Source organism: Haplochromis burtoni, unplaced genomic scaffold (genome assembly GCF_018398535.1).
Source record: "Haplochromis burtoni strain Fernald_Lab_line unplaced genomic scaffold, NCSU_Asbu1 Contig_85, whole genome shotgun sequence".
Classification (NCBI taxonomy): Eukaryota; Metazoa; Chordata; class Actinopteri; order Cichliformes; family Cichlidae; genus Haplochromis; species Haplochromis burtoni.
In genome coordinates this window covers 2,111,359-2,137,255 of record NW_024582446.1, presented here as the reverse complement: position 1 = coordinate 2,137,255, position 25,897 = coordinate 2,111,359, and the positions used below count along the sequence as shown (strand labels likewise).

Below are 25,897 nucleotides of genomic sequence, written 5' to 3'. Positions count from 1 at the left end.
TTTTTTTTTTTTTTTTTTCTTGACTGATTTTTTTACAGTCTGTTAAGGTTTAAATTTCACTGCCAGTCTCCACATTTCATATATTCCTATTGCTCCTACAAAAACAAAACATGAAGTTGACATTTCCACTTGTAAAGCAAACACTTGGGTTTTATCAGAGCTGGTGCATGTAAATAAAGCATAAACTACTGAAAAGCTGGAGTTTGATGTTGTCTTTTGTTTTTAAATCTGTCCCTAGAGGAATTCCACAGCTGTGGAGGTGACTTGCTATTGGATAATCATAGCATTGAAGAACCAATCACACGCTGTATCCAAGAGGAATAGACTATTTGGGCCTAAATCAGGGTTTTTGAAGGCAAGGAGCTATAATTGGTGAATTCAGTTGCTCCTCAAAGATGTAATAGTACAGTGATGCAATGACTTGTATTTGAGATTTTTATTACAAACTAGAGGACAAAACAAAAAATTACATTGTGACTGAAGAGACTGACATCACTGACATGACAGCCCAAAGACTGGTTGACTGCACTGAAACGATGGAGCCCTCTAGAGCCTGAATGGAGTCACTGAGTCCAGATGACCATGCCCATGGATGTTTGTCTCCATGGACACACCACAACAAGTCAGCGTTGAGGCAGAGATTTAGCAGGGCTAAAGGATAGAGAGGGATATATATAATTTTTTTTTTTTTTTTTTTTTTGGTCATTTGAATGTGTTGATCATTGAAGATGTCAGACATGTGTGCAGTGTACAAAGTTTCCTCCTCTGTGAAGGTGAAGCAGATGGAGGCAGAGCTGTGGAGTCACCTCTCTGCACTCAAGGCAGAGATTGAAGAGAATAGAGGAGCAGGATCTTCTAATGCCTACAGGTTTGTCTGTGATGTATTATTTAAGCTCAGATTGCCAAAAGGGTAGACCTGAAAGCTATCCTTAACTCAAAATATGGCCGGTTGTTATTTAACATGAATGTTTGCCCTTCACAATGCAGACCGATGTACTTATGTGCTCAAATAACCCTGCACATTTCAGATTTCTGTTCTGAAGCAGGACGCCTTTCGGTTTTCCACCTTAAATCCAAGTTTAAGATGCATATAAGGCTTGTAAAGTATGCAACACAAGTATTACCAGTAGTGATGATAAATTCACATTAACAGGCAGCTGAACTTTTTTGTTAGCGTTATGTTCCCTGTATATTTATCCATTTCTTCTTTTTGGTTTTTTTTAAAAGCCTAAGTAGTGTAGCAGCATAGTAGTCACTTTAGGTAAAATGTGACAGATCTGAGCTGTGACTGATTTGTGGGCATTTACATTTTAAACCCATGATGTTTGTAAAAGTTTTTGTTCCAGTTCTGTACTACCTCCTAAAGATATTTCCTCCTTTCGTGTGGAGAGGGAGCATGCACTGAGGAGAGGGCTTCAGGTGATGCTTTCTACAGAAAGTTCATTATTAGTCTTGCATTGTTAGGCTTTGAAATCTTTGATTTATATACAATTTTAAGTGAAGGCATTATTTTTAGGGGGTTTTTTTTAGGTGTAGTTTGTTTTCTGCTGGTTTCAGGTGGCTGACATTTTGCCGACTCGGTCTCAGGCTGATATCATGCAGCGAGAGCTGGAGAGCTGCTTGAGTTTGGAGTACACTCCTGACAGTCTGCCTCTTCTGCTGCACCAGGTCAGGACAGAGACGGAAAATTTATGCCTGAAACAAGAAGCAGAAACAGATTTTTTTTTGGATTTTTTTTGAAAAGTTTTTAAACTTAAACCAGTTTCCTTTTTGTATTTTTACCACAGTTCTTCACAGACAGATCTTATCACTTGGCTCAGATCAGATATCTGCTCATGCTGAGATGGAGGAGATTTTGCCACCATGCCAGCGTTATTGAGAAGCTTTATCCCCATTATAAGGTTGCCATGTGTAAACGAACAGCATGACCTAGCAGTGTTTTAACAATACTCTAAAAAAAAGTACATCTTTTCACTGTACTTTTGTACTGGTTTGTGGTCATTTTCTGCATTTTATTCTGTATCTACCTTTAATCTGAGTTTAAAAATATGGCAAATATCACAGAATACATTTCCCAAAAAACACAGGATGCTCTACACGAGTGTGAATGTGACTTAAAAACATGTTTAACTAGTACACAATTAAGGTAGCATTAATTCTGAAAGGTGTATATACTCACTGGACACTTTATTAGCATTAGCTTGCTAGTACAAGTTCTGTTACTGTTGCCTTCCTGTCGGTACGACTTGGATATCTGTGGATATTTTGTTTGTTTTTTTTGGACCATTCTCTGTAAATCCTAGAGGTGGTCATGTGTGGGGAAACCCCAGTAGATCAGAAGTTTCTGAAATGGCAACATTCATGCCAAATTCAAATTCCAAATGACCTTTCTTCTTCATTCTGAAGTGCGGTTTGAACTTCAGCAGGTCTTCTTGACAATGGCTGGTTGCATTAATGAGTAGTTGAACAGGTGAGAGTAACTACAGGTTTTTGGATTTCTTTTTCAGGGCAGCTGTTGTTTGCATCATCTTAGATCACAAATCACGCTGCAAAGTTTCACAGCAGCATAGTAAGAGACAGAGGGCTAAATTATCCTGTCTGCAGTCATGTTTTCCATCTTTGTGTTACTTTCTCTTATATATGAGCTTTAAATGATAACAAATACTTGGGATCCAGTTATTTAGATTTTATACAGCATCTGTGATTTAATAATTTTTCAGAATGCAGTCAGTTCAGGAAGCATACGGTTCCTTGTACACTATTTTGAACGTCACTGGAAAATGTTCTCCTCGTGTAAACAGCTGGAGAATGCTGAATCTTTTATTTCTAAAGAACGAGAAGAATCGTACAGATGTCGCACTGAAAAATGCATCATCGTATCAGACTTGTTTTGTCTCAGGATCAGGTGTCCTACATGACCCGTGAGTATCAGGATGCCGTTCAGAGAGCTCGCAGACTGTCAGCAAGCAGAGAGAAGATGCTGACCGGCCGAGGAAACCCTGTCAGCCTGCTCACTCAGGACGATGTCGTCATTTATCTGCAGTGGCTTGTCTGCCACCTGCACTCTGTTCAGCCCATCCACCACTTTCTCAGGGTAAAAAGCCACAGACAGATTTTATCACTGTTCATCCTGTCTGATGCCTGTGGTGCTTTATTTCACATTAAAATTTGCTTTAACAGGTGCTCCACTATGTACCTATGTGTGAAAGAAAAGATGAAGCACCAGGAAAGGATTGTGGGGAAATTTTGCATGAAAGGCAACAGGCTGATGGTGAGCTTTTCCCTTCATACATGTTTTTTGTAATCTTTTGGAAATAAAAAAAAAATAGTAAAAAAAAGTTTACATTTAACTGTATTTCAGTACTACCACTCCACACAGTTCACCTGGAGCAGTTCATGCCCGAGCTGGAGTCCCTGCTCGCCTACTTCTGCCTGCCGTATGACACAGGAAATCTGAAAACCACTGCAGATGAGATGGAGCTATTCAGCATGGTATATTTGACCTCAAAAGGTGGTGAAATTTAAAATGCATTTAAATTATTGGTCTGAATCGCAGCTGCTGTCTGTCCAGGTGTGGAGGGAGTTTAAAACAATCTTCCGACAACAAGAGCAGATGAAAACGTTTCCTCCTTACGACGGTATGGACGTCAGAGAGAGTCAGTGGGGGAGGAAGAGTGCAAACATGGCTGTATGCAAGGAGGCTAACTGGATTCCTTTCATCCAGGTTTGAGGGGAAACAAATAAAATAGTAAAATAATCTCTTCAAATACTGTTTCCTGTGATGCTCGGTGCTTTAGAGTTCATCAGTATCTGGCAAAACATTTGCATTTTTTAAAAAAAATTTTCTGTAAGCACTTGTGTTTTTATGGATTCTGTAGTCTTTCAGACGTTTGCAGGATGCTAGAAACTGATTGTTTGGTTTCCGCTCTGTAGGTGAAACCCAGGCGAGATCCGTGGCAGCAGAAGCTCTTCACAGAGCTCAAGGAAAAGAATTCAGTTGATGAGCTGCTCCAGATGCAGTGCAAGTTTCTTCAGGTAAAAAGCGAGTCTGCTCTGAATCAGTGTCACGCATCCTTCAAAATGGGTGAAATGATTGCAAATGATTAATAAATATATAGTTACAACTGACTAACTGATAACTGGTGAAAAGAACATAAGTGAGAATTTGCTAACAGTGCATTACACTAATGCCACTTTATTAGGTACACCTTTTCAGCTGCAATGTCATATGAGCCAATGACCTCGGAGTATTTAGGCATGTGGACATAGTCGAGACAAGCATACAAGCATGGATCCATCCTGCCTTGAAGCAGCAGCTCAGACTGGTGCTGGTACCGGAATGATTTCTGGGATATTTTTTGGTACACTTCAGCTTCATTAGTAACAGCTGATCACTTAAAATCTCTGAGAAATGTATCCAGAACTTTCTTGAATCGGTGCCACAAAAAATGAACACAGTTCTGAAGAAAAGCCAGTACTAGCAACGTGTACCTAATGAAGTGTCCTGACTGTATATAATGCCTTTTTATTTTAATGATTTTTGTCACGTTTTGTTATGCTGTCCTCACTGTGTATCTGAGCAGGTCCGCAATTTGCTCCACGTGGCTGCAGCTCTCAAAGAACATGCTGCACAAGTTGGCGACTCACAATCCACATCGTTCATCTCAAGCAGCCGCAAGACAAAAAAACAAATGATTTCTGAGATCTGGAAAAATGTTTACAACGCTGCCAATCTCATTCAGGTGTGTGTCGTCTAGTTTTCGACTTGGGAGATGTAAAAATTCAGTCAGTGCAATAACACTGACATTTATGTTAATAGGAAACCCACAGTCACTCATTCGCATCCAGAGGGAGCAGAGGCAGCAACAAAGAGATTTCAAAGAGTCAGACTTCAAGCTTTTACCATGAAAGGTGTGTTTATTCAAAGAAAAATTGCTTTGCAGAATTTATTCATCACATTACTTTGGTCACTTGTGAGGCTGAAAGCCTTTTAAGACTAAGGAAAACATCAGCTCTTTTCCCACTCACTCATATTATCGTGGCACAGTCAGTCTTTGGAGGACAACCTGCAGGTCCTGGGCCTGGATGACAGTTTACCTGAAGGCTTCTCGGGTCCAGTAGTAACCAGAGGAGCTTACCTGTCCCTCATCTTTCTGCGCCACTTGAAACTCAGAGAGCTCCAGGTACAGTAGTAGTATTTTCTACTAGTATTTATGTGGCAGGTATGTAAGTGCATGTTGATGTATGCAGTATAATAGATACATTTCATTGGCATTGGGGTGAGAGGAGCAAGAGAAATGCAGTTAAATGCAGGGAGGTCTTTTAACACATAGTGAGTGAAAAAGGTGACTGAAGAAGACACACCAAATGCCTCATGGGAATCCCCCAGCAGCCTACAACTATTGCAGTGTAACTAAGGGAGGATTCAGGGTCACCTGATCCAGCCCCAACTATATGCCTTATCAAAAAGGAAAGTTTTAAGCCTAATCTTAAAAGTAGAGAGGGTGTCTTTCTCCCAAATTCAAACTGGAAGCTTCTTTCACAGAAGAGGGGCCTGAAAGCTGAAAGCTCTGCCTCCCTTTCTACTTTTAAATACTCTAGGAACAACAAGTAAGCCTGCATTCTGAGGGTGAAAAGCTCTAATGGGGTGATATGGTACTATAAAGTCATTGAAATAAGATGGGGCCTGATTATTCAATACTTTATATGTGAAGAGCAGGATTTTAAATTCGATTCTGGATGTAACAGGGAGCCAATGAAGGGAAGCCAATGTGGGAGAAATACGCTTTCTTTCTAGTCCCTGTCAGTACTTCGGATCAACTGAAGGTTGATAATAATGAATTAGAGTAGTCCAGCCTAGAAGTAATACTAAGTAATGCCTATGACCTAGTTCTTTGGCATCACTCTAACACAGGGTGTTTCTAATTTTAGAGATATTGCACAATTGGAAGAACTCAGTCCTACATATTTCTTTAATATGCACATTGAATGGCATATCCTGGTCAAGAATGAGTCCAAGATTTTCAGGGCCAAGTGCAATAACCTCAGTTTTATCTAAACAGAATTGGTCCTAGCACTGAACCCTGTGAAACTCCATAATTAACCTTAGTGTGTGAAGAGGACTCTCCATTTACATGAACAAACTGGAGTCTATTAGGTACGATTCAAACCACTGCAGCACGGTACCTTTAATTGCTACTGCATGCTCTAATCGCTGTAATAAAGTTTTAGGGTCGACAGGATCAAACGCTGCACTGAGGTCTAGCAGGAAAAGCTAAGAGACGAGTCCACTTCTAAGGCAATTAGAAGATCATTTGTAACCTTCACTAAAGCGTTTTTTTAAAATTACCTCCTGCCAGGTTGAAGGCCAGTGGTACATAGCTGATTATTATAGAGAGGTTGACCATATTTAAGACTGAAACATTAATTATTGGTGGGACTTCTCTCAGCAGTCTTGAATGGGGTCTAAAAGACATGTTGATGCTTTGGAGGAAGTAATAACTGAAGTCAGCTGTACATAATGTTACGTCTGTGAGATGGTTACGAGTGACTTTTTCTCTAATCAAATCAAATCAAAATTTATTTATATAGCACATATTAAAACAACAGTATTGACCATAGTGCTTCACAGTCAATAAAAACATGAGACAATAGGTAACAACGCAACAAGCTAAAACAGCCAACTAGACAGAATCAAAAGCCAAAGTAAAAAAATAAGTTTTAAGACGTAATTTAAAAGACTGGATAGACTCGGCAGTGCGAATATGAACGGGGAGGTTATTCCAGAGTCTGGGTGCCACGGATGCAAAGGCCCGGTCGCCTCTCGACTTCATTCGAGTCCTAGGTTGTGCTAGGAGCCTGTGGTTGGACGATCTAAGTGCTCTGTTGGGATTGTATGAATGGAGTAAATCAGAAAGATAACTGGGCGCTAAATTATTCAAAATATTAAAAGTGAACAAAAGAATTTTAAAATCTATACGATATTTAACAGGGAGCCAATGTAATTTGGCTAAAATTGGAGTTATGTGTTCATGAATTCTCGTACCTGTTAAAAGACGCGCAGCTGCATTTTGAATTAACTGGAGCCGGCAAAGAGAGGAGTGTTGGAGGCCCGAGTAGAGGGAGTTACAGTAGTCCAATCTGGATGTTTAATGTTTAAAATTTTATTTGTGAAGAAATTCATGAAGTTCTTACTAGTTAACTTTTGCTTAAAGGAATGCTACAGGTGGTAGAGCAGGTCACCTACTAATCAGGAGACTGGTGCTTCAATCCCTATCTGCTCCAGTCTGCATGCCAAATATCCTTGTGCATGATACTGACCTCAAGTTGCTTTCCAATGCATCCATCGGAGTATGAATGCGCAAGAATGTTAAATAGAAAGCACTTAAGGAGTAGAAAAAAGTGCTTGACCGAATGAGGGTGAATGAGTTTTTTGTTTTTTGTTTTTTTTTAAAGTGGTTTTAGAGTAGAGTTTAGAGTTTTCAGAGTAGAAAAGTGCTATATAAGAACCAGTCCATTTACCATTTCCCCTGGTCCTTACTGGGTTGTCTGCTTTAGGTCTGCGAGTTATACCAGGGAGTCAAGTACTTCTGGTTTGAGCCTTTCTTTTTCAGAAGAGCTACAGTATCCAGAGGTGTTCGCAGTGAAGAAGTGAAATTATTAACAAGATAATCAACCTCTATGGGAGTAGCGTTCAGGTAGCTGCTCTGCTCTGTTGGCACCAGGCGTAGACGAAGAGAATAGTAGATGAATTAAATCCTTAAACTTAGTTACAGCACTTTTAGAAAGACATCTACTGAGATGAAATCTATTCCCCACTGCTGTGTAATCCACCATTGTAAATGTAAAGTTATGTGGAAATGTTCAGTTTCTGTGCCATATGTGAGAACAAGATCTAGAGTGTGAGTGGTGGGTGGGTTCTTTTACATTTTGAAAGAAGTCAATCGAGTCTAATGATCGATTACATGCCTTGTTGAGGCTGTCAGTATCTACACTGATGTTAAAATCACCCACGATAATAATTTTATCTGAGCTGAGCACTAAATCAGATTAAAAACAGGGTCTTTGGCTAATTAACAACTGGAGTGGAAGATTGCTGCCATTTATTTAAACTAATATAATCATCCTGCTGTAAACAGGTTTCTATAAGGCAGAGTAAATCAATTTGTTGATCAATTTTTAATAAAATGGGAGAGAGAGACCTGAAGTTTAATAATCCACACTTCACTGTTTTATTCTTTGGTGCAGTTGCGGATACTGAATTGTTCTTTCTCTCGTCTCTAAACTGTTTTTTGCTGATGATTGTTTTCTTGTTGATTAAAAAAAGAAAATATATTAAGTATATCTGTCTGTTGCTATAGTATGCGAGCTCTCGAATGTCGTTTTAATTTTTACCATCTGCAGCGTGTGTCACTTGGGATGCTGAACTACCTGCGCTCTGTGGAAAGGACTTTGACCTTTGACCTGGCAGGTTTGCAGCTAGAAGGACAGGTGCTGCGCAGCACAGCGGAGGAGACGGGTTGGATGAATGTAGCCAGAGGAGGAAAAGGAGAGGCAGGTGGTCTCGGCTCTGTCCAGTATATTCACAGCACTCCTGTCGATTACAAGGTAAAAACGTATATCCTCTTGCTTCAAGTGAATTTAAAAAAATTGGTTTAACTGAGAATCCAGACATTGCTTCTTACAACTGTCTAGGTCCACTGCTCAGAGTTCATGGAGTTTGCAGAGGTGGAGAATCTTCATGATTTTTACACCTCTGAGGGTCGTTACATCCACACTCAGGACCCCAGAGGGTTTTACATCATGTACGACGCTGCTCTGCAGGACCTTGTAGAGCTGATGAATGAGCTTCTCCTCATCGGCTCGCACTTCATCCACAGAAACACGATCAAACAAATTGGAAAAACTGAGGGAGTGTCAGCCTCGACAGTAGATTTCAACTCCTGGGCTGGGACAGATGTTGACCGCGTTGCTTTGCTTCTCAATTTGTGGACATGTGAGACTGAGTTCATGGAGAGCAAAGTCCAGGTAGATTGATGGAAAAGAGGATTTGATTTCTTTTGGCTCAGTCATTTCCTGTTAGCATTGAACTTTATAGAACTACGACTGACATACTGTTACAACTGACTAACTGTGCACTTCTGTGTTTCTGCAGCTTTTAAACTGTTACTATGAAGCCTACCAGCATGCAGTGGGCACAGAGGAGAGGTTTGCATTGGCCCAAGTTATCACTGACATCATGCACAGGAAGCCACAGCTGGACCTGAACCAGGATAACTATTTTCAGGCCTGCAGGACTGAGATCAGCTGCATGCAGAGCCACCAGCGGCTGATCCGAGACATTCTGGACAATCAGGTAAACACTAAATGATGCACTGGATTGTATTTACATGTGAAGCTGTGCAATAACTGTGGTCTGTACATGAGACACACCACAGTTATATGTTGTGGTTATGTTGTTCCTCTGAACAGATAGAGAGACAGCGACTGTACCTTCAGCGCATCTGGAGAAATGATCACAAAGGCTTTATAACCAGCTATGGTCGTCCACTCGACTATGTTCCCCAATATTTGGTCTCACTTGGAGGCACAAGGCAAGTTAAAACAGCTGTGGAAGACTTTATACTATAAAACATAATTATTTTCTTCTTTTAATGCTCATGTTTTTCCCTCCTTGCGTCCTTTTGTTTTTGTTTTGTTTTTTGCAGGCCTGCTCTGATGAACGTATTCCTGCTAGAAGTTCACCCATCACTCTGTCTGGCCTCTGCAGTCTATCACGGATTGGTTCAGGCTCACACTGAACTATGTCAGTTGCACCGAGCCACGAGCATCACTGACAAACTCCACCTCGAACACAACCTTTTAGAGCAGGCACTGAAAATCTGGAACAACCAGACTTCACCAGGAGCCTCCTACAGCTCACAAATACAAAGAGATGTACATTCTTGTTCAGAGTATGTTCAGATTACTGTGTACAAAAAAATAAGCCATTTCACTAAATCCCAGTTTCTGTTGCTCTCAGTTGTTCTCAGACGTGTTTATCGAGGATCCAATTTTGGTCCAGAAGTTGGGCCTGTCACTAGTAAAAGCTGCAGAGGAGAGGGACATGAAGCAAGGACCAGACAAGCACCCCTGTGCTGTAGAAACATTGTCCATGCTGCTGGAGTTTATGAGCATCCGCCATCGCCTGCTGGAATCTGCCTCAGAGACGGCACATCTGGCACAGTTAAGAAAACACTCACAGCAGAGGGGCAGGGGTATTTACAATAGGTTCTGGACCTTTTATTTAACTCCTTTTCCCCCCATGAAGATCACATTTGACAAAGTCCTTTGTACCCTTAGTAACAAGTTTTGACACCTCACTATGCATCAATAAAGAGGTGGTTTGCTAAATATTAAACAGTTTGCAGGTTTTTCAGCCAATCATCAAGTTCTGATGAAAACATACCTGACATATAACAAACTGCTCAGTTCAGAAATGAGCTTCAAAGGTTACTTCAAAGAGTTATTATATTTACACCCAAACATATCCAGCTGCAACCTAACACATTTAAGTTTTATATAGCATGATAACACAAACAACTTTCCACTTTCAATTTCCTACATTTTTACATTTCATACTTCTCTGTCGCACCTCCTTCACTACATCCACGGCTTTTCTTCCTCTTCCTCTTTCCGTCTGGCAGCTCCAAGTTCAACACCTTTTATCCAATATATCCACTATACCAATTCTGCACATTTCCAAACCATCTCGTCCTTTTGTTTTTTAACTCTTTCTCCAAACCGGTGCTGTCCCTCTGATGTAGTCATGTTTATTTTTGTCCATGCTGGTCTCTCCCAATGGAAATCTTGACATTTTCAGCTCTGCCTGCTGTCTTTTTTGTCAGTGCCAACATCCTCAAACTATACATCACTTGTTAATTTTGTAAATTTTCCCTTTCACTCTTGATGCTATCCTGTCACTGACATTTGTCTTCACCCACTGCACCTTTTTCTTTTAGCAAAAAAAAGTTTCTGGAACAATTTTAAAGTTGTTTAAAACTTTAAACCCTCCCAGGATAAGAAGAATCCAGTTTCTATTAAACTACAGCTGTTGTTAGGTTATACTGGCTCTTTGCTGATATGTTAACATTTCTGTTCAGCCAGGATTAACCAGTTTGAATTAAATGAGTAATGTAACGTAACATTTTTTCTCAGGCTGTACAGAAATGTGGCCTTAGAGCTCGGCTTTGAGGAGTTCCACCTGTATCTGAGGCCGCTGCAGTTTGAGTGTACTGATCAGAAAGTCAGAGTCCAGCAGAGGCCTTTTTGTATCACAGAAATCCTGGAGGACGACAGCTGTGTGGACAGGTAAAACATAACTACATCTGATTTTCCAAATAAATCAATTTCATCATAGCTGAAAGCTGGAATTTTATTCTCTTTAACTAAAAAGTCTGCTGTATATTAAAAACCAGACATGTTTGCGAGAAGCTGTCAAAAAGATGTTAGGACTTAAGCAATCTAGCAATGTCTATTATTTCAGCTTCTTTACAAAAGCAGTAAACTGTGTTTGAAAGAAAATTAAAGAGGACTTTCTGCTGCAGGCTCATCCCATCCCATCTGCCTCTGAGCATCCAGGAACTGGACGAGAACCAGACCGGGAGGTTTAGCTTCAGCTCAGAGGAAGCAGTTATCCATGTGAGATTAAAGTAAACATTAAGGCTTATCAGAAAATAAATTAATACACACAAATACTTTCATGTGTTGCTTTTCCTAGCTTATGAACAGACAGAGTATCGAGAACCTCCAGGTGGCGTTGGCCTGTCAGGTTACACAGAAGAACGCCTTGATGAGTGCGGTCAAACTGGCTCGACTTTGTCTTTGGGCAGAAAGTGACTCATCTTCAGCCGAGGTTTGTGTTGCTCTCTGGTGAAAAGTAATTTCAGCTTAGAGTATTTGCCTTTCCTGTGAAGAACCTGTCAAAATAACAGTCTTAATGACTTCACACTGGACTGAGTGGGCATTGTTGTGCAGGACATCAAATGAAATCATCCTGATCAGACGTTCCCTGGTCGAAATTATGTTCTAGATCCAGAGGCAATAAAAAGAAAAGCCTCAATGTGTGTGTGAAATATTAACTGTATGTGTGCTCTGTATGTGGATGGAATTGGGATAAAATAAACATCTGTTTTGTTTTGGCATACATTTTTATGGTTGTTGATTTGAAAACGGCACAATACGGTGGATCCATTGGACTGGAAAACACAGGCTGAGTAACAATAATATGAATACTGCCCAAGGGTTAGTTGGGTCCAACATCTGAGAATAATAGTGTTTACACGCTGATTTATTGGTAATAGCATGTATTTATGACTCTTTGTACTGAACAAAAGAGTCTGAATACTGTGGTGTCATTTTTTTTTAATGCTTTTATATAAACACACAGCTGTTGAAATATTTTTCTTATCTTCTTTATTAATCTCAGAGGGAAAACAAAGATGTAACATGTAGCTCTGACAGCCACACAGGCGGCCTGCAGGAACAATATAAATCTTTTCACTCCAAACCCTCCACGAGAACTTCCACAAAAAAGCGGTATTGACTTACAGGACAAACTACACCAGTAGTGATTAACACTTTTTTTTATTTATTTTTTTATTTTGCTCTTTATGATATAAAATCTCATTTGTTCCTTCAGGGTGATGGGCGCATTTGTGTCCATCCAGCTGGAAAAAGTGGGTCTGCGTGACGAGATGCTGAATTCATTTGTGAAGAAGAAACAGGCCGTGGGGGGGTTTCTAAAAACCCCGGTGAGATGCACGCAGGTGGCTGAGCAGGATGATAAATGTGATTGGCTGCTCATGAAGTAAAATTAATTTGTCTCACTGTGCAGGAGGAGGCTGCAAAGATCAAAAGGGAGCTCATAATCGACTTTCTCAGGAAGTATGTTCTCTGGCATCCTTTTTTTGTCAAAACGGACAACCTGAGCTTTACTGAGTTTTTTCTATGATAGTAAGGTTCTTCAAAATGTTTTTTCTCAGATTCAGCACACAAATGTCTATGCACTGTGTGAGAGCTCAGATTGTTGGATATTACCACAATCTGACCTTTCTCTTGGAAGACATTCCCTACATTCGTCAGTCCTACTTCATGATTGGACAGCCGGTTGCTGATCGTTGTTCTGACCCCAGGTACAACCTCTAAGCATTAAAGAGTGATTATCCACGTTTTATTTGTGTCCTGGTTATGGTATGGTGAAACTTGTTTAAAGAATTTGAGCCAAAATGCCAAGTTTGTGCATTTTGGTACAGATGTTTCTTCAGTTGTATCCGGGGAAGCTTTTCAAACCAAGCTGTCTCCCAAACAGGATTTTTCAGCAGTTGTGTGCAGATGGAAGAACTCTCCTCAACCTCTGGTACATCCCCCACTTCACTGAAGTGCTTCGCATGTTCAAAACACTTAATGTTTCGGTGAGACACTTAAACTTGTCACTGAGACTAATATTACAGCAGGTCACAGGGTGATAACTTGAGCTTTCGGTTTCTCATGCCATGAACTAATTTTAGAGCAGATCTGTTTTTGTTCTTCACCGTGTTGGTGGAGGAGAGACGCATGTTAACACTTTCTTTCTCTGGCCTTTAACTCTCTTCTGGTCTGATTTCATTAGGCATGTGATGAGGCTCTTCGTCACACTCTGCAGATCGTGTCAGCTCTTCATGGCATCATTCATTACCTGATCAGCTTCTCCAAACTGGGAAACAGACAAGACTCTTTAAGATGGGGGAGAGGACATGATGCAGCAGGGTCACTTCTGGCGGCTGACTGGGGAGGCGCTGAAAGCATCGGTAGGTTTATTTTATAAATGAAGCGTTCCAAAAGAATTGTAGTAATGGTAATGTTTAGGGATCTCTCATGCAATGCTGAGAGTGAATAGGATGGAATGACTCAAAATTGACACATGAAAGAATAAATCTTTTTTTAATGTAAAAATTTGGTTTGTTCTGACATGACAGCATCACACAGTTGCTGCAGATTTATTGGCTGCACATCCATGATGTGAATCTCCCAATGCACCACATCCCAAAAGTGCTCCATAGAACTGAGATCTGGTGACTGCGGATGCATGAAATATTATTTTTCCATTCTTAGATAAGAGGAGAGAGAGTTACTTTTGCCTTCCTATCGGTTCAGACTGAACTGGCCATACAACTTTCATATTCATTTAACCATCTTTGCATTTCAGGTATAACCAGGGACCAGGTGATATAGTAGGAAAGAAAAACCTGGATTTGGACAGCCATTCACACATTTGTTTTTTCCTCTCTGGGTGCTGTACAGGAACAGAGTTGCAGGAGCTCCAGAAGCAGGTTGATCATCTCTCTGATCCCAGCAACCTGGAGTCTGTCGGCCGCCTGCTGCAGCTGCGCAGGCAGGTTCTCCTGCTGCAGTTTGATACTGCTGTCAGAATCTTTGTCAGGTCAGCGGTGAAATCGTCACTTCCCTCAGCTGTCTGCTACCATACTGACACTTTCTCCATGACAAAGATATTTAAAGGCTGTTTTACTTTTTTCTTTTCTGTGTTTGGTTTTATGGTTTCCTTTGTTATGATGCAGTTTTCATTGATTTAAAAAAAAAATACCAGCATTTAATAGAAAACATTTTCAAATTTTGCAAAAGAAACATGCTTTAAAAAAATAGTGTATAATATTTTAAAAACATACAGAAAAGTATGGCTTAAATTTAGTGATTAGTTCATGTTGATGCATTTTCCACTGCTGGGTGATGTGAGGTGTTTGGCCAATTCAAATATTTCAACAACTCAAAGCTTTTGCGGTATCAGTTTTTGTTTTTTGTTTTTTCCAGTTACTTGCCTGAAGTTTCCCTCCATCACTCTTCTATCACAGCTTAATAAACCTTAATAATGAAAGTATGTTTATCATGTCTAGGGAGGCTTTCCTCTCCTCTGGTGATGTTACTTCCTACCAGAGTGTAAATGACAACATGGCGAACGCTCTCCCTCCGATGATTGGCTGCATCCAGACTGACGTCTTCAGTCTCACACTGCCAGTTCCTCAACCTTTGGAGAATCAAGGCTGTCAGGTGGTGACCTCATATAATTATTTTAAAAAAACCATCCTAACATATGTTTTCAAAAAACATGAAAACACTTGAGAGGATGAGAGGAAATGTGCTCTGTCACGTCATCTTTCTGTGCCTTTGTCTGCTGCAGGCGCAGAGGATGTATCCATGGAGGAGTTTCATAGCCTGTCATGGACTGCTCCCTCTTCATGTTTGGGATGTCCCACCTACTGAACACTGCATGCAGGTTCACCACCTCATATGCTTTTTTTTCACCTGTTAATGGTGCTGATTAGACTTGGTAGATTTGGTCTTGTGTATGAATCATGTTTCCAACCAAAAATATATTTTGCCATCAATATGTCATAATTCTGGAAGTTTCTTCCTGTTAAAATGAGTTTTTCCTTCCCACTTTCACCAAGTGCTTGCTCATATGGGTTTTGTGATTGTTTGGATCTTCTCTGGATTATTGTGGAGACTTTACATTAAAATATGAAGCACACTGAGGTGACTGCTGTTGTGGTGTGACACTAAACAGATGGGACCTCAGTATTGTTATCATTAAGAGAAAAATGCTCAAGTAAATTCATGATCATCTGCTAAAAAGAAAGTCGTTGTATTTCCTATCTTTATTTATACAAATATGGGTGCGGACTTCTTTCTTGTATTGTCCTTAACCAACTACACAGCTTTGTTTGTTTTGGTTTTTTTAATGCATTGTTAAACTCTCCCAGTGATAGTTAAAAAGATTTCATGGTTATTTGCAGCTCTGTTTGAGCAGCCTGAGCAGTCGCAGCAGACTGCAGGCCAATGCTGCAATCCTTGGGGTGTCCCTGCTCATGGAGGACGTCCTGAACGGTGGAAGAGAGGCAGAGCCTGTTCGTCTCCATGGCAACAAAGATGACCTTCAGCATAGTGGCACACCTAATGAAGTAGCGACAGTTTCTAACAAGGTCATACCAGTGACGCTTCCACATTAGGGTTCACACATTAGTGAATAAAATTGTAAGTAAATCACTAAGATTGCTGATTCGATAACTATTCCTTTTTTATTGCAGGGAAATAAAAGCTGCAGTGAAGATGATGAAGAAGAGGAGATAAAGATCAATTCCTCAAACCTTCAAGATCCAATCAGAGTCCAGTCTGTGCTGAAAGGTTTTCTCCTGCTGACAAAGCAGCTGGAGGTCTTCAAGGAGAGATGGGCTCTAAGACGTTTAGGCGCCGATGTCTTCAGTACACCTGCTTTGTATCAACAGTTTGTAAAACTTTACCGGTAATTAAAGAATATCAAAAATCAGACACTCAAATAATGTTATTTACTCATATCAGAAAATAATTGTTTGTTTTTGTGACAACAAAGTTAATGTTGTTTTAGGATAATGTAAGGTATGCTTAGGTCTTTCTAATTCAATCATTGTTTTACAGCAATTATTCACTTTGTTTTTAGAGATGAAATCTTTTACCCCAGTATGAGAGCTCTGGCTAAACAAATGGATAAAGAGCATCACTATGAGGTTTTAATCTCTGGCACCCAGTCTCTTCTGCCCCCTCCTGGAGCTTCAGAGGTTGATGTGAAAGCCTGGCAGGTACAAGCACAATGAAAACTGCACAATTAAATCATCATGTCATGATAACAAGAACTTGTAGTGCTGCAAAATCTACTTTTTCCAGCTCTACCTGCTGATGGAGAGCACAGAGTGCGACATGATTAGAGCAGTGCAGAGAAAGATGAGCAGAGAGCTCACACTAGTGCTTTCAGAGAAAACTCAACAAGATAATCGGCTCCCCACAGGTGCGCATAAACACCACTGAATCTACCTTTAAATACCCATTCAAAATATTTTTACTATTAACTATATGATTGCAGTTACATAATGTTTCCACATGTAAGCAGAGCTGTGGAAAAGAAGTCAAATGAAGTACAGTTTGTCCCGTGAGAAGCCACAGATGGTGGAAACGTTCATCCAGCAGCTGATGCAGGGAGCTGAGCAGTCGGAGGGAGAGGTAGGGAAAATACCCACTGATGCTTTGTTCTCCCCTAAAGTCTTTTAATAATGTGCTGCTACTGTTGACAGGCTTCTGATTACTGTGTAGGATCTCTGCTGAAAAAGAAACTCAAACCTGTGTATTTTATCTACTTGCATTCATTGTTATTTCAAATGTGGGCTTTATAATGCTCTTAAAACCCTGCTCTGCTAAGGCATGCCTTCAAAAACACACTAAATACCTTAAATGCTTGCTCTACAAAGGCTGCCATTTCTCCTGAGCTGATTATACAAGCTGGTTGCACTCCAGCGCTATCATTATCATTTCTAACAGCCCCAAGTACACAAAGTATTTGGAAAAACATGCAAAATGTGCTGCTTATTCCTATCATTTCCAGTGCACAGGAAGAAAGTGAAGTTGTTTAGTTAACTGCTTTCCTGTCCATAAGAAGAGGAGAAAGGAGTGGGAACATGCTCAGTTAATTATGCAAACATGTGGGACAGGGAACATGAGGTGTTGCTTGGTATCGGCTTTAGGTAGACGTTTTATTTGACAGGTGTTTGAGAAATTATGTCTTATTTTAGAAAGAGAAGGTAATCAGTCCATTTCCACCAGGTTTCTTCTTCCTCGAGTCTGCAAAATAAAGGTGGCAATCACGTTTCCCACAGAGGGTATGTGGAGTAATGTACAAACTCTTTTTAAAAAGTTAAAAATTAAGGGGAAGTTTTCTCTAAAAGCAACATTTTTACAACTAAATGTTTACAAGCTGCTGTTGTGACCAGTAATGTCTTCACACTTGAGGTAATGAATGCTATGGTTATTCAGGCCTTTTATTGATTTCTTTGAACTGTTCCTACAGCAGTTATAAGTGGTGTTGAAGGCTCTTCAATAGCTTTTAACTTCACAACATGTAAACTTCTCATCAGTGATGACAGACGTGACAATGATTGAGCTATTTGTACGGTGGCCCTGAGAGGCCAAATGGACTGCAACTTAAGAAAACCAGCAATAAGAAAAACGCTGCAAAAGCACACAAAACACAACAGAAATGGGGAAAAACGGAAATAGGAAAAAAGAAAACAGATTTCTAAAAGCACAGAGGAAGTGTGGAAGTTTCTGGGGAGACAATAACCCAACGAACCAGTTGCAGGAACCCAAAACATGCTAGGTGTGTTTTATCATGATTCATATAATACTGATGATGGATTTTTAGGCTAATAGTTAGGCTAACACACTTACCTCTCATCTTTTCTCCCCCACTTCTTTTAGGTGTCTCCCAGCGCAACACTTTTTCCTATTTCTGTTTTTGTTTTTCCTATTTCCGTTGTGTTTTGCGTGCTTTTGCAGCGTTTTTCTTATTGCTGGTGTTTTCTTAAGTTGCAGTCCATTCGGCCTCTCAGGGCCACCATATATTTGGCCTAAATGACAAGAGATGTGTTTGTAGGAATGATTGTGATGCTTTCTAACCTAAGAACACAGTGCCAGCTGTCCAGCACGGTGGTGGTAGCATCATGGTCTGGGGGCTGTTTTGCTTCCAGTGGTACTGCTACATCACACAAAGTGGATGCAATAATGAAGGAAGAGGGTTAACTCCAAATTCTTCAACAATTGAAAACTTATGGTAAAATGGTAAATGGCTTGTATTTGTGTAGCGCTTTTACTCATGGGCTGCGCTTAAAAGCCAGGTCCAACAAATTTAAATGAACTCTACCAAGAGAGGTGGTCAAATACACAAATACAACAATTACACCAGAAACTCATCGATGGCTTCTAAAAGTGTCTGGTTGAAGTGTAACTTTGCTAAATGACATTTAACCAAACATCAGTGGGGGTCTCTGTATATATTTGACTCTGTATGGATAAAGAAACCCCTTCTTGTTTTTATGCTCTACAATAATTCTACCCTGGAAAAAGAGCAGTTGAAAGACATCATTAAAAGCCTAAAATTACGATGACATTAATTTCCTTCTGACTACTCTTGTAAGTATCTCTTTCACATGTATTGTGTGAAGAAATGCCAACACATAGAGAATATAACAGTGCAGCTTGTTGACTATTAAAACTTATATCCCAAAGAATGGGGGGGGATAGAGTATTAATGCAAGTTGCTAAACTTTAGATATTCATTAATAATATTCTTGGTTTTCTTTTTTAGCTGAAGGTCTCTCGGGATCATCTGCAGCAGTGTCTCACTCACCTCGGCTCCTCAGTGATGGAGCGAGAGCGTCAATGCTTTCTGCTTTACTCACAGTTTTATGAACAAATCCTGCAGCAGCACACTCAGCTTCTGTACGAGAGAGAGCAGGTACATGTGTGGAATATCTTTTTATCGGAGTAAATATATTATTGGCAGTTTATATTTTTTTAAAAAATGAAATCTATTATCTTTCACTATTTTAACTGCAGGATTTGAAGAGTTTGAAGGACGCTCAGACAAGTAATTCTCACAAAGAGGTACACACAGTGATTCCCATCTGTAGCTTCTATGATTTTGTGAGTTAGTAGCAGAAAAGCAGATTTGAGCTGCTTTAGGAATGTAAGTCATGTTTGAGATCGAGAGCTTTCAAACAAAACTACTTTTGAGCTCCATTAATCCACAGGTGGCAGATTTATGCCGTGGGATGATGTTGGAGGTCTCAGCCCTGCGGGCCCAAGTTGCTCACCTGGAAGAAGAGAAAATTAATTTAGAGGAACAGCTCGGCCTCACATTCAAAGAACGCTACCACCCTCTGGTCCGACACCTTTTCTCTACCTGCATCCAGTTAAAGGTGAAAGAACAAGGCCCCCTGTTAAAGGGCTACAACAAAACTTTCACCCTATGCAAATTTTAGCCTCCGTTTTGAGTTCTTAGCTGGCAGAAGTGACAAAGTGTGACTCTGTAGTTTTCACCAGTTTTGTGTTAGCAAGTAGCTGAAGTGGTGAAAACGACAACGTGGCTGGTAAGTGTACTGTTTCTTTATAACTAGAATATATACTTGCCCTTTTCATATATCATATTTGAGCAGAAAGCGGGTGAATGACACTTTCTCAGACGTTTCTCTGTACCATAATAATTTGCTAACATCTGATTGCTGGTGTTCTCCTTATAATATTGTAAGATCTTTACCATGCAATATAATGCACCTTGTTATGACTGTTGTTGATGCTATAGAAATATAATTGATTGGACAATAACTTTAACCTATGTGGTAAAACGTTGTTTATTCTTTAGTTCTTTATTCCTGAAATACATAAACAAGTGTTATTTTGTCATATCTCACATTTTGATTTGTTAAAGACTTGTTTGGTGATTTTGTTTGGCTTTCAGGCCAGACTTGATGAATATCCCCGACAAATGAGGCGGGACATAAGTGTGATAGTGAACAGAGCACGGGGGGAAGGAGTGGACAAGATCATCAAGCTCAAGAAGAGGTACGGCTGCACCAAAGACAATGATGGACTCGCCCTCACACAGTTAAAGGTACGGAAAGTTTTTATGTGTAGGCAGTTAAAAAGAGCAGAAGTATTGAAGATGATCTGTGAATTGTACCACTTTCATACCTGTTATCTTAAGAAGGAAGAAGTCCACGAGTTGAAGCTGGAGAACAGCCGGCTGACTGCTCTGCTCTGTAAACTGAAGGCTCTGAGATGCTGGAGGAAGGTGGTCGACCAGGAGAAACTTCACAGGCAACTGCTCCAAACCAAGCAGGTTAGCAGCAGGATGAAGAAATATTCAGCAATCAGAAATTAGCTTTACCTCTTGCAGGGAGGGAACATGAGGCCATCAAGTAAAAGGGAAAAGCATGAATATGCTTAGTTGTAGGATTTAAACAAATAATGTAACAATGTTACATGTACTCATGTACTGCAATTTAAAAGTTTAATGTTTTCTTTTGCTTAATCCTCACTAATTTTGTCAGCTTTGCATTATTTTTCTAAGCCCATATTTATACATTTATGAACTCATACCACACTGGTCATTTTGCAGAGGGAGGTTACCGCTCGCACCGAGGCTCTCAGAGTGAAAATGCTATCAGAGGATAAGGTGGCTCTCCTGCAGGGGGAGCTGGACTTTGCACAGCAGGCGCTGACCTGCTCTCAGGCCGAATGCAGCAGCATCAAGAAGCAGCTCAGCAGGAAGGTACATGCACTCCTATCCACACCTGCTACATCAGTTAACATCAGCTGCAACTGCAAATACTCTGAAATTCATTAAAACTATGAAATGTTTGGTTTGTATTTTTTAAGCTTGGTGAAGGTGCTGTTGAATGCTTTCAGAAGCAGTGCAGGTTTATTTTAATGCCAGGATTTTAAAAGTTAACTACATTTTTTTGCCTCGTTGCTGATCCTACAGACACTTACATTATATTGCAGCTTCTCCAGCTTTCTCTTGTTGGCTTTTTTGGATCTCTGAGGACAGGATCTGGGTTTTTGGAGGCTCACTGCACATGTTGAAGTGTTTAAATCACATTTCGCTCACATAGACTTCCTAATTCATGTAAAGCTTTTCAGTTTTGACAGTGGCAAGAGCTGTCAGGAGAAGAAGCCTGGATATATTCACTGAATGTTTGCTGGTTCTCGCTCACAGACAGAGGAGCTCCAGGTGTTCAGGCATCGGTCTGCACGGGAAGCCCGCAGCAGACAGGAGCTGGACGCTCATCGAGTGCAGACCTTGGAACAAATGAGAGCCGACATGGAGGATAGAGACAGACAGCTCAGGGCCCTCGGTGAGCAGCTGGACAGAGGCAGCAGGATAAACAGGCTACAAAGAGAGCGCAGTGCCAAAGAGATCCGGCAGGTCTGTACGTTAATGTGTTATGCACCACTGATTGCAGGCTGTCTTCTGTGCAAACCCTAAAAAAAATCCACTTTTCATGAGCTAAAAAAAACCTGTGGTCAGTGGATTTTAAATAGATCATCCAAAGAAATACAATTTTTAAAAAGATGATGGTATTTTAAGTAAATCAACATCTGAACATCTTAACTGAGAGTCAAATAAAACCAATTAACAGACTATATCTGTAGGTTCTCAGTCTTTCAGGTCATGGTAGTCTTCAGCACTAGTTGGACTTCTTTTCAATTCATGAAGACTTTTCGCTTCATCCAAGAAGCTTCTTCAGTTCCAGTGTAGAGTCCCAGGTATTTACCCACCATGGAGGTTATGCAGAAAGTCACTGATCCACCCCGCAACCACTTGAGTTATTAATGGTCATATGATCCAAACTGTGAATCAAGGTGTGGTTCTTGATCGCTGGGCAGGCTTGTCAGAAATTACATTTCTAAGAAATTATGATGGAACAACTCAGTATAACATGCAAGTGTATGTCAAATCCAGCAACACCCTTAGAAAAGCACTGGTTCATCCCAAAGGCACAAACACAATCTAAGCAACGTAGTGTGTGCTGCTCAGTGCAGCAAGGAGTGCTCATAACGTTACACGGGAAAACCAGACAACCACTCCACAGACTGATGGCTCAGCAGAGAAGAACTCATCAGGACAGACTGTTTTCAGGATGATAATGTTCATACTTTGGCCTGAGAAGCCATCAATGTCCACTCTGAACGACTCTCATTGAAAAGGCACAGTGCCCTCCAATACCAGTTATCAGAAACCTCAATTAATACCTCCCTCCTGATTTCCTATCTTTAAATGGTAAGTGGAGTGATTCTTATATAGCGCTTTTCTACTCTCCCGGCATACTCAAAGCGCTGTATACAACATGCCACATTCACCCAATCACACCCATTTTGACAAGCACTGACTCTAAACTGAGTGCTTTTCTAACAACATTCACACTCCGATAGATGCATCTGAGAGCAACTTAGGGTTAGCTATTTGCTCTTAAAGTTTTTCACTAGCCACAGCCAAAAATCTGGCCAAAATCTGACAGTGATGTAGGGTAAAAGTCCAGACCTAAATCCAATTGAGATGAATTCATCATTTAAAAAGTGATATTTTTGTATATACTTGGGGTTACCTTTGTCTAATATTAATATAATGCAAATTAAAGGGGTGGCTGTAGCTCAGGAGGTAGAGCAGGTCACCTACTGATCGGCAGGTTGGCGGTTTGATCTCTGGCTCCTCCAGTCTGCATGCCAAGTATCATTGGGCAAGATAAAAAAAAAAGGTTGCTCACAGTTATTTCATGGTTTAAAAAGGGGGTAATTATACTTTTCACACAGGGCCAGGTACGCTTTAGATCCCCCCCCCCCCCCTTGATTAATTAAATAATCATTTAAAACTGCATTTTGTATTTACTCGGGTTATCTGTGTCTAATATTGAAACATGTGTGACAAAAAAATGGGGAAAAAAAACAGGAAAGGGACAATTTTTAACAGAACTGTATAATGCAGTCTTGAGATCCCATGTGATTCAACAGTCACACTTTGACCACGTGACCTTAATGGATTGCGTGATGACACGACTCTCAGGACCACCTCCAATGGGACAAATCCACGAGGGGTTGAATACCTGAGTCTCTTCATCAGTTTGCAGAACTGAAGAAACCTCTTGGATGAGAGGTTAAAGGATTTTTGCAGTGCCTTGGTGCAAAAATCCTGTAGAGATACTTACAGATACAGAGTTAGTCTTGGCCTCATTCTGGTGATAGATCTGTCAAGTCAATATCAATGCACATGGTGTTTTCATTTTAAATTTAAGCAGGAATAAAAAAAACCAACAACTTTTAACCACATTGTTGGGGTCCAGGTGAGGGGGCAGCTACAGCAGCAGTGCAGCCTTAAACAAGAGGCCTTTCAGCAGCTGGATAAACTGCAGAACCAGATGAACGATGTGGAGGCAGCTCTCCCCAGAGGAGCTTCGACAGCAGGTAAAAGCCTTCCAGGCTCTGCTGATACTCAACAGGATGACAGACCAACAGCTCGCTTTGCCTGTAAGATTTTGTCTGCTTCAGACATTCTTGACTTGACATTTCACTCCTACTTTCTCGGTATCGTTATATCACAGGTCAAAGCAGGACTTATTGCACGCTGTCAGTCAGCAGACTGAGTACTAGAAGTCCCTCGACAGGTACTGAGCCCACCACCTTCATCTCAGAGCATTGAAGCAATAACGTAAAGCTGCTCATGCGGTTCATGAGTGAAATCGAAAGCCATCAGATTATCCAGACACTCATATCTTTTTGTGATGACATTTTAAATTTCTTTATAGATGTTATTTTCACACTGCAGCATAGCTCTCACTCTGTTCTATTTCTGTGTGCACAGGTCTGCACCGGAACAGGCTGCATTCAGCCCTGCAGCCTGGCAGCCTCACAAACTACACCACACCTCAGGACTTTGCAACAGAGCCAAGACAGCAGAGAGCAGAAACAGCCAGAGGTCTTTCAAACACGAGCACAGACAGATCTAAAGCAGTGAGTGAAATAATCATTTAAAAACTTGTTTCATCTCTAATGTAAAAAAACAAGAAATTGGGTGGGGAGATACTTTTTTTTTTTTTTTTTTTTACAGCACGGTACATTTTGGAGTTTTAAAGCATATTGAATTCACTGGTGTCCCAACTAATGAAGATTACGTCTACATAATAATAGGACAACTACTAAATGGTGAACGTAAAGCGAGACAGTACATTGCTGGTTTCAAGGTCAAGAATGTGTGAAAATGCTTTTGCGGTCACCCATCTTCAAGGATTCAAGGAGCTTTATTGCCATTCGCATCACAAGTTAACATGAGGTGGAAAGAAATTATGCACACACGGTCCCGGAGCGAAAATAATAATAATAATAATGAAGAAACTGATTTTTTTTTTAAGTAATAAATAATAGTTGTTGGTCTTTTGTTTTGTTTTTTAACAAACAGAATAACAAGTAATAAAATAAGACGATAAGTTGAGTGCAGCAACCTGAGTACCAGTATGGATATAGAGTGTAGGTATAAATACTTTAGCAGGTGTCTTTAAGTGTGAAATTCTGAGCAGCAGAGACTGCCTCTTCACATTAAAGACAATCTGGATCTGTTTCGTCAGACGGGTATAGCAGGGTGCCCAGTTTTATCTCTTAGATGTTCAGCTTGAATCCGCCTTTGTTTCTCTTTCAGGATCTGTGTCGCCTGCGCCTCCCGATAGCCGAGGCTTTGTTCCCAGATCTGTGAGGTGCAGCAATCAGTCACACACACAAACTTGATTAGCAGATTAGCTTGCTGTAGGCTTGCCTGTAGTGTTTTATAGCTCTGTGTGAACTGAATGTTATCTATTCCATTCCCAAAGCTGTGACATGCATGTCTTCCCTTTAACCTACAGCACAGCATCTTGATGTTGCTCCTCTCCATATTTCAGTAACTTTTTAAATATTCAAAATAAATACTTTCAAAGCTCTTAACAAAACTCTTATCACTGATATTTTACTTTCTGGATATTTCTATAATTTGCCTTTATTTTTATCCGTACTTAACTTTTGTCAATTAATAGCATTACATCATGTCTACTTAAGGTTTCTAATACTCATATTAGATATATACCAATTTGAGCTTATTGCAAATTTATCAAAGGAATCATGTCAGTTCATTTTTCAGTTGTAGAATGAGTTTGGTCACATCTTATGAAATAAAACCAAATGATGACGTTTTTAAGTGGGCAAAAACAAAAACCTGTTTTGTCATAAGCGCTAAAAAAAATCATTAAAAATAATAACTGTTTAGCATCTGTTGCATAGTAACTGTCTTCTGTTCAGACTGTACATAAAAGGTGGAGATAGCCATGTTTATATCAACCATTTGATTGTGAACAAACCTTTTAAAGACTCCAATTGAGCGTTTTGGAAGTGAGGATCTTGGAACCAGTCCTACCTGCAAAAGCTACCCGCTTTATTATCACCAATTTTACAGTAATTAATAAAATGATTAAATACCAAT

General features: G+C 40.2%; 1 protein-coding gene across 1 annotated transcript; it reads left to right on the top strand.

Annotated features, from left to right (window-relative positions):
- Positions 1-6: 6 nt before the first annotated feature.
- On the top strand, positions 7-25,897 carry si:ch73-242m19.1. The gene is made up of 44 exons (XM_042222425.1): positions 7-1,668; positions 1,788-1,901; positions 2,900-3,094; positions 3,181-3,271; positions 3,380-3,492; positions 3,572-3,724; positions 3,934-4,035; positions 4,584-4,742; positions 4,820-4,911; positions 5,048-5,183; positions 8,404-8,607; positions 8,695-9,027; positions 9,155-9,355; positions 9,472-9,593; positions 9,708-9,936; positions 10,022-10,224; positions 11,197-11,349; positions 11,586-11,679; positions 11,759-11,893; positions 12,467-12,576; positions 12,680-12,791; positions 12,875-12,924; positions 13,023-13,172; positions 13,349-13,451; positions 13,649-13,826; positions 14,320-14,458; positions 14,928-15,081; positions 15,212-15,307; positions 15,828-16,013; positions 16,119-16,333; positions 16,508-16,646; positions 16,732-16,852; positions 16,955-17,064; positions 19,202-19,351; positions 19,453-19,500; positions 19,647-19,814; positions 20,354-20,506; positions 20,600-20,734; positions 21,014-21,166; positions 21,614-21,823; positions 23,736-23,856; positions 23,994-24,056; positions 24,254-24,402; positions 25,085-25,897. Exons 1-44 carry the CDS (start codon positions 1,597-1,599, stop codon positions 25,136-25,138), a joined length of 6,168 nt encoding a protein of 2,055 aa, XP_042078359.1. The 5' UTR covers positions 7-1,596; the 3' UTR covers positions 25,139-25,897.